The sequence below is a fragment of the Leuciscus leuciscus genome, assembly GCF_965113295.1.
Source record: "Leuciscus leuciscus genome assembly, chromosome: 22".
Taxonomy (NCBI): Eukaryota; Metazoa; Chordata; class Actinopteri; order Cypriniformes; family Leuciscidae; genus Leuciscus; species Leuciscus leuciscus.
Window position 1 is genome coordinate 36,689,866 of NC_138746.1, and position 14,059 is coordinate 36,703,924.

Sequence of the window (14,059 nt, forward strand, 5' to 3'; positions counted from 1 at the left end):
CAGGGGAATACTCTCCTTGGCACTGAAGCATGCAGGGGAACGGTCGTAGCGGACACAGACAGGAATATGCAACCTGTCGTCCGCTGTCTCTCTTCACGGCAGTCTTACCAGCCGTTAGAACGTCTATTCAGCGCTTTTGGCGCACCGTTACCAGCTGTGAAAAAAGCTTTTTTTTTTTTTTTTTTTTTTTTTTTGCTCAGTAACACGAAAACAAAAGAGAGAGAGAAAAAGAGAGTCGACCCCACTGCTGCGCTGTATCGCCCGCACCAGACACGAGAGATCATCTTGAAGAGCTTGCTTGTTGTTTGATCACTCAGTAGATTAAACAGCATCGAAATGCTCAGCTCCGAAGCAAAAAGCTGAAGTGCAATCGCACCAGCTGCTCGTTAAATACCCGCGCTGCGAGGCTGCACAGCTGATGATAAAATGAACCCCACGTTTGTTGTGCCTTGTAGGCATATACGTGTAGGGCTGCATAAAACAATAATAACAATCGCCTATAGCATGCAGCCTATAAATCGTTACAAAGGAACACTTCAGTAACAACTACACTAGAGAAAAATATATGGATTATCATATGTTACTTCAAATGTTTCCATTTTTTATGATGTTATGAAATGAAATTGGAGTAAGAACATGAAGCCTAATGTTTGGTGCGTTTTGCTTTTCAAACGCACAGCACGAGTGACTCAAACACACAGCGCGTGCAGAGACCATTTATTGAAGCGATTGAGCCGCTCCAAACTATGAAACATTATTGTTACCACATTATACATATCTACGTTTGAGCAGATATCCACAAACACAGTATTTAACAGTAAACACGGTTCTTAACATTATAATATTCACCATATTAGAGTAAACACTCAAACTAGCCTACTTTTATTTAATGCTGTGTTTTATTATCGAACATAAAAACATCCTTGTGTTGTACATGTATATAAATTTAGTATTGAAAGGTTGCTTACATATTTCAACATGTTTCTGTCTATATAGCCTATATTAAATATACATACATTTTAGTCTGGCACCAGTTTAACAAGTAGCTACAATGTAAAGTTTATGCAACAATAACATGCTTACTATTATGAGTGGAAATTTCTTACCTTCTTAAAAATCTTTCTCATCTTCAAATCGCATTCTTCTAATTCTTCTGAGGTAAATCCAAGGTAAACAGGACAGGACAGCACAAACACAACGTGTCTTCCAAACTCGATGAAAATCAGAGGACTGATTAAGTCTAATGATTTATTTAGAGGTCATGAGGGTGTTTACAGGTCTGCGTTCCTTCACGTGGACTATTTGCATGTCAATCGCTCATGTGCGCGTCGTGGGTGTGGTCACATTAGAGTTAATGAGCACAGACTGAAGAAACTGTACATGTCGTTGCTTTCATACGGATTACTTATATAATTCAAATAATTTCATATGGATTACTTCATATAATTTACATCATTAAAAAAAGAGACTTCAAGCTTTGTAAAGACATACTTCTCAAGTCTGTGTGACAAGCATTTGCTGAGTTACAGATAATTTTCTGTCGCATTTCAGAATGAACTTCATATTGAGAGAGATGGCACAACACGCATCATGTTTATTTTCTTTATTTTACGAAAAAAACAACATTTTGTTTTTATTATGAGTGTACACAAATAAAAGAAGACATTTAACAGTTTTGAATGATGTATAACACTTATATGTAAGATCAAAATCAACAGAGTATTTTGAGTCTCTTTTGCACTGATAAGAAAAAAAGCGAGCTGGTATTGCCGGCGCGACCGCCGACCCCAGGGGGTTAAAATTGCCAGTTCTGACGTCTTGTCACGAGCCATAATTGGCACTCTGAGCAAATTACAGTGTCTCACATCGTACTTGTGAGTTCACACACCTATTTAATGTTATACTTTGTGATCTCTGACTGTCAAAGTTGGACATCATTAGTGCCGATGCGAATAACAATCTTAGAGTATTTACGTTTAGCAGTAGCCAGCACTTTTTCAGCACAAATTTGATTTGATGTCAAACATCAAACATGTGACTATGGTGGCTGATGTCTCTATTTTCACATTCCGTACAATACAATTGTCAATAAATAGGACACTTTCAACAGGTTTTCAACGGGTCACTGAGTGGGGAGAACCTGTTTGATGTACTAATTGGAACAGAATTATAGTCCCGCGACTGCTATCTCACAGTCACCCAGTTGACCTGCTGCGGGGGCTCTACAAATGGAACCGGACAATGTACGGGGCTCGCTAAGGTAGTCGCATCCAAAGCAGTAGCTATAGCCCTTGCATTCTTATGATCCTCTATTGAAGTTTGGATCTGTGTCTCTAGTTCTGCAATCTCCCTGCATTTATCACATGAGTAACCCTCACTGCTGACAGAGAAGGCTATGTGGCAGGTAGTGCAACTGACAATAACAGGAGAAGATGCCATGACTCACCATGTTTGTTGACTGAGTCAGAGTCCCAACTTGAGATCCTTTTCGATGCCATCACCTCCTCTCTGTCTCACTTCACTTCTTGTCCGCTCTCTGTACTGTAGGATTGAGGCCCTGAAGCCCAGAAAGCACCCAGAACCTCTTTTTTAGAGCCAGAGTCCTCATTGTCAGATTTGCAGTCTGTGTCAAGGTCAGGTGATGGGCGCTGGTCATGGATGACATTTTTAATGGTGGTTGGTGGGTTTTTTGACAGTCTCAGAAAAAAAGGTACAAAAGCTGTCACTAGGGCGATACCCTTTCAAAGGTATATCTCTGTACCTTTTTTGCCCCTAAAGGTATATATTGGTACCTAAAGTGTAAATATTAATACCTAAATGGTATTAGTAACTTTGTGAAAGGATACTGTCCCAGTAACAGCTTTTGTTCTTTTTTTTCTGAGAGTGCAAAAAATCAGTGTTTCGCTATGCATGTGGAAATTTAGCTGATTTTAGGTGATCATGGGCAGCAACACAAAGTTGATTCTGGACTGTGCAAAAAACTAATTTGGACTAATTTGATCTAATATATTTTTATAACTTTTCTGAAGTGGTTGTTTTGAACAAGTATTAATGTAGATTGTATTGTGCAAATCTAAAGTATTTGTTTCAATACTGGGTGCCTTTTACCCTGAGAGTGAGGTAAAAGGCATCTCTTGCCACCTCATACAGTTATATGTCCCACAGAATGTAGCTCCAAAACACCTGCCTGGAAGTTTCTAGTAATCCTGAAGAGGTTCAGGTGCGTTTGACGCTCTGCAGGACAGTGGCCCTCCAGGAGCATGATTGGACAGGCCTGTCTTAGTGAGCACAGTCTTTTTTTTCTTTTTTTTTTTCTTTTTTTTTTGTTGCCATTTTGGTGTATTCAGTGTTTTACAGTCTCCAGGACAGGTTTGAGAAGCACTGCTCTAGACAATAAAACTGTGTACTGTATACTCACACTGCATCTAAAACAGAGTTTGCCACTGCGTCCTGTGAAAGCGCCCTCTGTATTTACAATATATTTGTTTGACCTCATATAACAGCTTGATTTAGACAGATTAGATATGCCATACATGCTTAATAGGCCTTACTTTTTCTGTCACTCATCAAAACAGAAATAAAGAAAGCTACAGGCACACTGGGTTCCCACTCATTCCAGCAAAAATTGCTTCTATTGCGAGGACCCGACACATCACTGAGAGCTGTGAGCCTAAACTCATTTGGGATTGTTTGACAATGTTAATGAATCAACATTTTCTCCCTCAGAACTTTATGAAATGAAACTGAAAATATTGTTCCAAAATATATATTTGTATTACTCAGGAACTGAATGCACTAGATTTCAAAGGAAACAGAATTTATGGAAAATTTCTGCAAGTTCGAAATTAAACATTCTTCACGTTAATGTCATGCATATTATAAACTTTGATGAATTAAATGCTTTTTTTTATAAAAATGTATTACATGCCTAACACTGTATAAATACAAAATAAGTTTATTACTAATTGGACGTCACACTGGTTAATTGGTTCATTATTTTTTATAAGGCAAAAAAACAAAAAAAAACAGACAGAAAACCGGAGATATGAAGAGCTTAATAATACTTATCAATAAAATGATTAAACATAACTCTTACCCATCATCAATCATTTAAGCTCATGTTGTGAAATTTGTCTCAATTGTTTTACTGTAAGTGCACAGTTACCATGGTCATGCATCAAAATATATTGTACATTGTTTTCTTCTAATAAAGTAGATTTCTTAAAACTAAAGATTATATTTGTAATAACTATTTTAGTGTGACAAATGTTAAATTTACTTTTAACATCTACCTTCCAAGCAGCACCACTACAATTTTGCTGTGCTTTCATGTTCAGACGTAGCAAATGGAGCAGACAGTGTCACTAACAAATATGCTCACAATATACATGTTAGACACCATATTCAAAAACCAGCTGTTACATGCCATCCAGTGTTCTATAAGGATGTGCTTAACAAAAACTCTATTTGATTTGGAGACACATTATCTCATTTACATTTGCATGAGAGTGTAAATGATCATTTCTCTTCTGGGAACAGATTTAAGTATGCCGATGAAGGTTCAAATATTTTCAGTGTCAAAATGTATTTTGCTGACAGTCTGAACCATCGATAAAACATTGCATATATAAGTGGATTCATACCGGAATTCATGCATACAATCCAATACATTACATTAATTATAAGAGAGTCATTTTCATTATGCCCCAAAGAAAGACTAGTTAAATAGTATGGCATCCAGCAAAGAAGATAAACCAGTACTACAATCCCTAAGGTTCTTGTAGCTTTTTTTTCTGATTTGGCCTTTTTGTCTGTGACTGAATTTAAATGCTTAGCTTGATAGTTTGCAACAAAGCAGATTTTCACATATAAAGGAATAATTATACAACAAGGAGCCACTAAACAAACAATGGAATCTAGTATTATATTTTCCAACTTAACAGAAATAATGCATTCTCCAATACATGTGTGGTTCATCTCTGGATACATTACAAACTCATACAACAGATAAAAATTATATATGAAGGACAATAACCAGTTTACAACAAAAGAAACAACAGCTCTGTTATTACTGACTCTTATTGGATATCGCAAAGGGTCATTCACAGCAATGTATCGATCCACAGAAATAATAATCATATTACCAAGAGATGCTGTGACAACCACATACAGAATAAGAAGGAATATTGAGCAAAATCTTTCTCCAAAGTACCAGCATGGCTCAATCAGTTTCATTCCCTGCACTGGCATGAGAATCAGTCCTGTGATCAGATCAGCCACTGCCAGAGAGAAGATCAGCACATTGGTGGGAGTGTGGAGCTGCTTGAAGTGCGAGATGGAGATGATCACCAACAGGTTTAGAAACACGGTGAACACTGATGTTACAGCGATGAAAATGTACACAATAATGTGCTCTGCTTCAGGTCGGATACTTCTGGTACAAGACAAATTGTTGTTTGGAAAGCAGTATTGTATTGTTTGATTGCTCATGTTTGTCAGTCCCCAGTTAGACATTTCCATGATAGAGCTATCTTGGTGAGTAGACTCTGTGTGAAGATGCTTGCCACTAATATGACTCAGTTTTATATTTATGGAAGCTCAGCGACCACCTCATTTTACCATGATGTTTGAATATTCAGCTATCAACCAACCCACTACTACAATATTCATAGACCTATCAGATCTAATCTGATCTATATTCTAAAAAACCTTTCATAAAAGACTGGTCCTTGAAAGCTTTTATATGGTTATATACATAATACCAATTAAAGATGGAAGTTAAGTGAATTTTATTGTAAATATTTATCCCAGTATAAGACCAATTGGAAACACTGTGTCAGGTAAATGACTCAGGATTCAATTGCAAGTGCAATAGCAATAAAACAGTTAATTTCAGAAAGAACTTGAAATAAACAGTGCAATGGTCGGAAAGTCGTGGATGAAGATGATGAACCTTGGCAACGCAGGGACTACAATGGGCAGATGATGACAGAATATCCAAGGCAGAAGTCCAGTGAGAGAAATCCACAAGGAAGGTTCAAATAATCCAGGAAACAGGCAGGAACTGGAACTGGAGCACAGGACACAGAAGACAGGAGACACTGCACAGAGAATGAGTAGTGAGCAAAACAGCGATCCAACACGGAATGAACAAACAGAGGCCCAAGATATAGCGACACTGATGAGACGCAGGTGAGCCCGATCACTAATCAGCGATCATGGGTTTCCCAGCAACGCAAGTGACAAACACACACAATCACAGAAGACAAGTAAGAAGCCACAGACCTGCAAACCCTGACAGTACCCCTCCTCCTAGGAGTGCCTCCTGGTGCTCCCATGAGAGCTTACCTTTCGAATGTAATCATCGATCAAGGAGTGATCCAATATGTCTCTTGCAGGAACCCAACTTCTCTCCTCCGGACTGTAACCCTCCCTGTCCACCAAGTACTGGAATCCGCATCCCTTCCGCCTCGAGTCCAGAATATGTTTGACCGAAGAGACAGGTTCCCAGTATAAGAGACACGGCGGTGGGGATGGGTAGTTAATAGGTGAACAAAAAACGGGTTTTATTTTAGGTGCATAAAAAAACGAATTAATTCTCCTGTACACCAGAGGAAGTTTGAGGCGTACTGCCACTAGACTAAGGACTTCAGTTACAGTGAACGGGGAAATACATTTGGGAACAAGCTTATTACAAAAGGTGCGGAGAGGAATGTTCTGAGTAAAAAGCAACACTTTTTGACCAACTATGTATTCAGGAGGCTTTGAAGGTGGTGATCGGCTGGGCCTTAGCGCGTGCTCGCACCCGAAGTAGAGCCCTTCTGGTTTTCCTCCAGGTTTGATGGCACTTCTGGACGAAAGCGTGAGCGAAGGGAACCGCAACCTCGTATTCCAGGTTCTGAAAAATTGGTGGCTGCTAAACTACCTTCAAACGTAGAGAGGCTCGTGGACAATACTGGTAGTGAGTTATGCACATACTCAACCCATGAGAGCTGCTGGCTCCAGGACGATGGATGCTGAGACACCAAACATTGCAAAACCCATTCCAAGTCTTGGTTGGCCCTCTCAGGCTGACCGTTGCTCTGAGGATGAAAACCAGAAGAAAGACTAACCTTCACCCCCCAGCAAACAAAAAAACTCTTTCCAAATTTTGGACACAAATTGGGGTCCCCTGTCAGAGACCACATCCATCGGTAGGCCAAGCATGTGAAAAACATGGTCAATGACAGTAACCGCTGTCTCCCTGGCAGAAGGCAATTTAGGCAGGGGAATAAAATGGGCCACCTTCGAGAACCGGTCCACCACGGTTAAAACTACCGTGTTGCACTGGGAGGTGGAAGGCCTGTAACGAAATCTAGCTCAATGTGGGACCAAGGTCTCGAAGGGACAGACAGAGGCTGAAGGAGGCCCGCCGGGGGCTGATTGGAAGTCTTATCGACAACATAACCTGAGCAGGCCAAAACAAAATGATGAATGTCTCGAGCCACAGACTGCCACCAGAACCGCTTTTTAACCAGAAAAATGGTACGATTAACTCCTGAATGACAAGCGATCTTGGAACCCCAGCAGATAACATTGGACCGAAAATTCTCAGTCAAAACAAATGACTCGGTGGGCAAGTGGACGGAAGTGTTACCCCTTGTAAGCATTGCGGAACTTCGATTCGGTCTCCCACATGACGGCACGATGGAATCGGGAGAGGATGGATGCTCGTAACGATCAAAAATGTGAGACAAAGCAAGGCTTGATGTTTTTAGAGCCCGGACAGTATGAAATAGAAAAATCAAAACTACTGAAAAAAAAGCACCCACCAAGCCTTCCTAGAGTTCAAGCGTTTTGCGGATCTAATGTACTCAAGGTTCTTGTGATCAGTCCAGACGACGAGAGGCACCCCCGAGTCTTCCAAACAATGACACCACTCCTCCAACGCCAGCTTGACTGCCAACAGCTCTCTGTTACCAATATCGTAGTTACGTTCTGGAGGTGACAAACAATAGGAATAAAACGCGCAAGGGTGCATCTTGTCGTCCGAGGAAGAGTGCTGGGAAAGAACCTCAGACGCGTTGACCTCCACCACAAACTGACTCGAGGGGTCACAAGAATGGGAGCCGGAAAAAAAGCGGCTTTTAGGTTGAAAAATGCAACTTCAGCTGCACTAGACCACCTGAACGTCACCCTGGTGGAGGTCAAGGCATTAAGAGGGGCGACCAGTTGGCTGTAATTACGAATGAACCACCGGTAAAAATTGCTCTGAAAACCAAAGCTCTGAAACCTCTGCAGGGCCTTGCGGGAGTCTGGGGTTGGCCAATCCACCACAGCCGGAATCTTGTCAGTATCCATGCGCACCCCCTCGGACGAGACGATGAACCCCAAGAAAGGGACAGACTGTTCATGAAACGGCACAGCCCAAACGGCATGACCATATATTCAAAATGCCCCCTGGGGGTATTAAAGGTGGTCTTCCATTCATCCCCTTCCCTGATGCGTACCAAATGATAAGCGTTACAGAGATCCAACTTTGTAAAAAAGGAAGTCCCCTGCAACCGCTCGAAGGCTGAAGACATCAACGGCAAATGATACGTATTCTTTGCCATGATGTTATTCAACCCCTGATAGTCAATACAAGGTCGCAGAGAACCATCCTTCTTATCCACGAAGAAGAACCACGCGCCAGCAGTAGAGGAAGATGGGCGGATATTCTTGGCTGCAAGAGAATCAGAAATATATTTCTCCATGGCCTCCCTTTCAGGAGCGGAAAGCGAGTATAACCTTCCCTTAGGCGGAGACGTACCTGGCAATAGATCTATAGCACACTCATAAGGACGACGCGGAGGAAGAGAAGCTACTCGAGACTTACTGATCACTTCTTTCAGGTTCAGGTACTCTTCGAGCACGTTAGGTAGTTCCATGGGTTCCTCCTGAAACACAGAACACGACACAGAAGAACAAGCATACACCAAACAAGACTCATGACAATTACTGCTCCAGGAGCAAAGAATGTTCCATTGCCAATTAATGTGTGGGTTATGACGGGACAGCCAAGGGTGACCAAGGACCACGGGAGCCAGAGGGGAGTCAATTAACAGGAACCGGATTTCTTCAGTGTGATGAGCATGATGGAACCAGTAGACTGGGTGACCGCTGAGTGCATGGACCGATATGGGAAGAGGAAGCGTGATCACAAGAATCTCATGTTGTATGGCAAGCATGGCATAGATGAAATTACCCTCTGCTCCGAAGTCCACTAAAGCCTGACAGGTGTGGAATGTGGTGGCCCATTGTAGTCTGACCGGGAGAACAGTAGCAGAAGAGAATTTCTCAAAGGAAACTCCACTTGTAGTTGTTTTGAACAAGTAGTAACCCTCCTGGGTCTAAGGTTTTTTTGGGGTTCTTGAGATGTTTTGACATGCCCTGACATTTGTGTTTTTTTCAGTTGCTTATAAACATATTAATGGCAAAGGTGTCATTATTCAGCACAAACAGGGCTACCATAATATGTGAGCAACACGAAGGTACATGTTTGGATTTTTGAGAGAATAATTTTTATGCATGGTTATTGAAAAAACTAAAAATTAAAGTTTCTGAAATAAGGCCACAAAACACATACTAAATATGTGTCCACAAGACTTTTGACTAATAAATGTTATCGCCTAGAGTTTTTGGACATTTTCATATTCAAATGTCCCTACCAGGACATTTTCAGAGCACTTCATGCTTCCTTCAGCTGACAAGCTTTATGGAGATGCTGACTTCATTTTCCAGCAGGATTTGCACCTGCCCACACTGCCAAAATAACCAAAACCTGGTTCAATGACAATGGTATTACTGTTTGATTTCATGTAATATTCAAATTTTTTGAAATCCTGTTTTCGTGGGTTTTATGAGCTGGAAGCCCAAATTATGTACAAATAAACAACTAAATACTTGAAATCGTTTAACTTGTGGGCCCTGAATCTATAATCTATGGAAGTTTAACGTTTTGAATGGAATTATGGAAATAAATAAACTTTTCCATGATATTCACATTTTTTGGAAAGGGTCTGTATATATATATATATAATCCAAATATAAAAGAAAGTCAAAAGCACAGTTTTAGTACATAGTCATACCTGGAAACAAATCCTATTCAAATAGGATATATGGGCCATTCTACAGAATTGGTTCAAAGTTAAAGTTGGAAACATCTTGAAACAAAATTATCTTTTTCCACACAAAAAATTATGCATGCAAATTTTATAATATCCAAGGTAAACATTTCCTAGTAATTGTGCAGTTAATTCTCATACTGTAAAATCGAGCAAAATCTGCCGGCGCATTTGCCGACCCCAGAGGGTTAATGTAGATTGTGTTATGCAAAACTAAAGTGCTTGTTTCAATACTGGGTGTATTTTACCCTGAGAGTGAGGTAAAAGACATCTCTTGTCACCTCATACAGTTATATGTCCCACAGAATGTAGGTCCAAAACACCTGCCTGGAGGTTTCTAGTAATCCTGAAGAGCAGGTTCAGGTGCGTTTGACGCTCTGCAGGACAGTGGCCCTCCAGGAGCAGGATTGGACAGGCCTGTCTTAGTGAACCCAGTCTTTTGGGTCAACTCTAGAAAATAAAACTGTGTACTGTATACTCACACTGCATCTAAAACAGAGGGGAATATGGAATGATGTAAGTAGGAGTTTGAGTGCCATTGCGTCCTGTGAAAGCGCCCTCTGGATTTATATATACTGAACAAAATTATAAATGCATTATAAATGCTTTTGTTTTTGCCCTCATTTTTCATGAGCTGACCTAAAAAATGTAAGACTTTTTCTATATACACAAAAGGCCTATTTCTCTCAAATATTGTTCACAAATCTGTCTAAATCTGTGTTAGTGAGCACTTCTCCTTTGCCGAGATAATCCATCCACCTCACAGGTGTGGCATATCAAGATGCTGATTAGACAGCATGATTATTGCACAGGTGTGCCTTAGGCTGGCCACAATAAAAGGCCACTCTAAAATGTGGCTGGATGGATTATCTCGGATGGATTATCTCGGCAAAGGAGAAGTGCTCACTAACACAGATTTAGACAGATTTGTGAACAATATTTGAGAGAAATAGGCCTTTTGTGCACATAGAAAAAGTCTTAGATCTTTGAGTTCAGCTCCAGAAAAATGGGGGCAAAAACAAAAGTGTTGCGTTTATAATTTTGTTCAGTGTATGTTTGACCTCATATCACAGCATGGTTTGGTGCGTAATATGAAGCAGATTAGATATGCCATGCATGCTTAATAGGCCTTACTTTTTCTGTCACTCATCAAAACAGAAATAAAGAAAGCTACAGGCACACTGGGTTCCCACTCATTCCAGCAAAAATTGCTTCTATTGCGAGGACCCGACACATCACTGAGAGCTGTGAGCCTAAACTCAGTTGGGATTGTTTGACAATGTTAATTAATCAACATTTTCTCCCTCAGAACTTTATGAAATGAAACTTGAAATATTGTTCCAATACAGTATATATTTGTATTATTCAGGAATGGAATGCAATACATTTGAAAGGAAACAGTATTTATGGAAAATTTCTGCAACTTCGCAGAATATTAAATATTCTTAAGATTAATGCATATTGTAAACTTTGGTGGATGAAATGCTTGTTTTAAATGTACATGCTTAACACACTGTAGAAATACAAAATGAGTGTTTTAGTAATTGGATGTCATACTGGTTAATTGGTTCATTCTTTTTTTATAAGACAAAAACAGGCAGAAAACCAGAGATATGAAGACCTTGATAATAATTATCATTATCACATCACTCTTACCCATCATCAATCATTTATTGGTTTGTCATTATACGTTGTGAAAAATATATTGTACCTTGTTTTCTTCTAATACTTTTCTTTAATTTAAAATAAAGATTATATTTGTAATAACTACTTTATTATGGAAAATGTAACATTTTCTGTTAACATCTACCTTTCAAACAGCTTTCATGTTCAGACGTAGCAAATGGAGCGGACAGTGTCACTCACAAATATGCTCACAATATACATGTTAGACACCATATTCAAAAAACAGCTTTTACATGCCATCCAGTGTTCTATAAGGATGTGCTTAACAAAAACTCTATTTGATTTGGAGACACATTATCTCATTCACATTTGCATGAGAGTGTAAATGATCATTTCTCTTCTGGGAACAGATTTAAATATGCAGATGAAGGTCCAAATATTTTCTGTGTCAAAATGTATTTTGCTGACAGTCTGAACCATCGATAAAACATTGCATATATAAGTGGATTCATACAGGAATTCATGCAAACCATCCAATACATTACATTAATTATAAGAGAGTCATTCTGCCCCAAAGAAAGACTAGTTAAATAGTATGGCATCCAGCAAAGAAGATAAACCAGTACTACAATCCCTAAGGTTCTTGTAGCCTTTTTTTCTGATTTGGCCTTTTTGTCTGTGACTGAATTTAAATGCTTAGCTTGATAGTTTGCTACAAAGCAGATTTTCACATATAAAGGAATAATTATACAACAAGGAGCCACTAAACAAACAATGGAATCTAGTATTATATTTTCCAACTTAACAGAAATAAAGCATTCTCCAATACATGTGTGGTTCGTCTCTGGATACATTACAAACTCATATAACAGATAAAAATTATATATGAAGGAGAATAACCAGTTTACAACAATTGAAACAACAGTTTTGTTATTATTGACTCTTATTGGATATCGCAAAGGGTCATTCACAGCAATGTATCGATCCACAGAAATAATAATCATATTACCAAGAGATGCATTGACAACAACATAAAATATAAGAAGGAATATTGAGCAAAATATTTCTCCAAAGTACCAGCATGGCTCAATCAGTTTCATTCCCTGCACTGGCATGAGAATCAGTCCTGTGATCAGATCAGCCACTGCCAGAGAGAAGATCAGCACATTGGTGGGAGTGTGGAGCTGCTTGAAGTGCGAGATGGAGATGATCACCAACAGGTTCAGAAACACGGTGAACACTGATGTTACAGCGATGAAAATGTACACAATAATGTACTCTGCTTCAGGTCGGATACTTCTGGTACAAGACAAATTGTTGTTTGGAAAGCAGTATTGGATTGTTTGATTGCTCATGTTTGTCAGTCCCCAGTTAGACATTTCCATGATAGAGCTATCTTGGAGAGTAGACTCTGTGTGAGGATGCTTGCCACTAATATGACTCAGTTTTATACTTACGGAAACTCAGCGACCACCTCATTTTACCATGATGTTTGAATATTCAGCTATCAACCAACCCGCTACTACAATATTCATAGAACACTTAGATCTAATCTGATCTATATTGTAATTAACCTTTCATAAAAGACTGTACCTGAAGGCTTGTATATGGTTATACACATAATACCAATTAAAGATGGAAATTAAGTGGATTTTTTAAAATGTTTTATCCCAGTACAAGATCCATTGGAAGCACTGTATCTATTCCGCAAAGTCACAGCTGGTTTTAGGATTATGTTATGTTTCATCTTAAGCCGGGTGCACACTGTGCGATTATGGCCGCGATTTGGCCATTTTTCAAGACAAGCCGTGACCAAAATTAACATTAGAGATTTCTTTGTAACCACCATTTCTATCCCACGTGTAATCCACTCTTGCGTGCGTCCGTTTTTAACGCGTCTTGACTGTTGTACAGTCTGACATTAATGATAGCTGAGATCTTACAGTGTGACATGGATACAGCGATGATCATGTTCGTACAGTCTGACAAACAACAATCCTAAAGGACGATAATAAATCGCACAGTGTGCACCTGGCTTTAGTTTTCTTTCTGTTCAGTCTCTGTTTGCCTGTTTTCCTTTGACACAGTTCTCCTGTGTTAATTATTGTTTCATCTCATTCACCTGTGCCCACTTAATTAACTCATTAGCTCCTTTGTTTGTGTCACGAAATAGTCAACATGAGACGAGGATACAAATGCAGAGGAAATTTATTAGTGACATGCTACAAAGGTACAAAACTCAAAACTCAGAACTCAGGAACTCCAGGAACGAGACACTCGGACAAACG

General features: G+C 39.5%; 2 protein-coding genes across 2 annotated transcripts; both read right to left on the bottom strand.

Moving 5' to 3' along the window:
- Positions 1-4,518: 4,518 nt before the first annotated feature.
- LOC309486676 (trace amine-associated receptor 7c-like) lies at positions 4,519-5,514 on the bottom strand (the record flags this gene model as incomplete). The annotated part of the gene is made up of 1 exon (XM_082154053.1): positions 4,519-5,514. The coding sequence occupies one exon, from the start codon at positions 5,512-5,514 to the stop codon at positions 4,519-4,521; it is 996 nt and encodes a 331-aa protein (XP_082010179.1).
- Positions 5,515-12,160: 6,646 nt separating this feature from the next.
- Positions 12,161-13,150, bottom strand: LOC309487309 (trace amine-associated receptor 7c-like; the record flags this gene model as incomplete). Its single annotated transcript, XM_082154918.1, has 1 exon — positions 12,161-13,150. One exon carries the CDS (start codon positions 13,148-13,150, stop codon positions 12,161-12,163), a length of 990 nt encoding a protein of 329 aa, XP_082011044.1.
- Between the last annotated feature and the right edge of the window lie 909 nt (positions 13,151-14,059).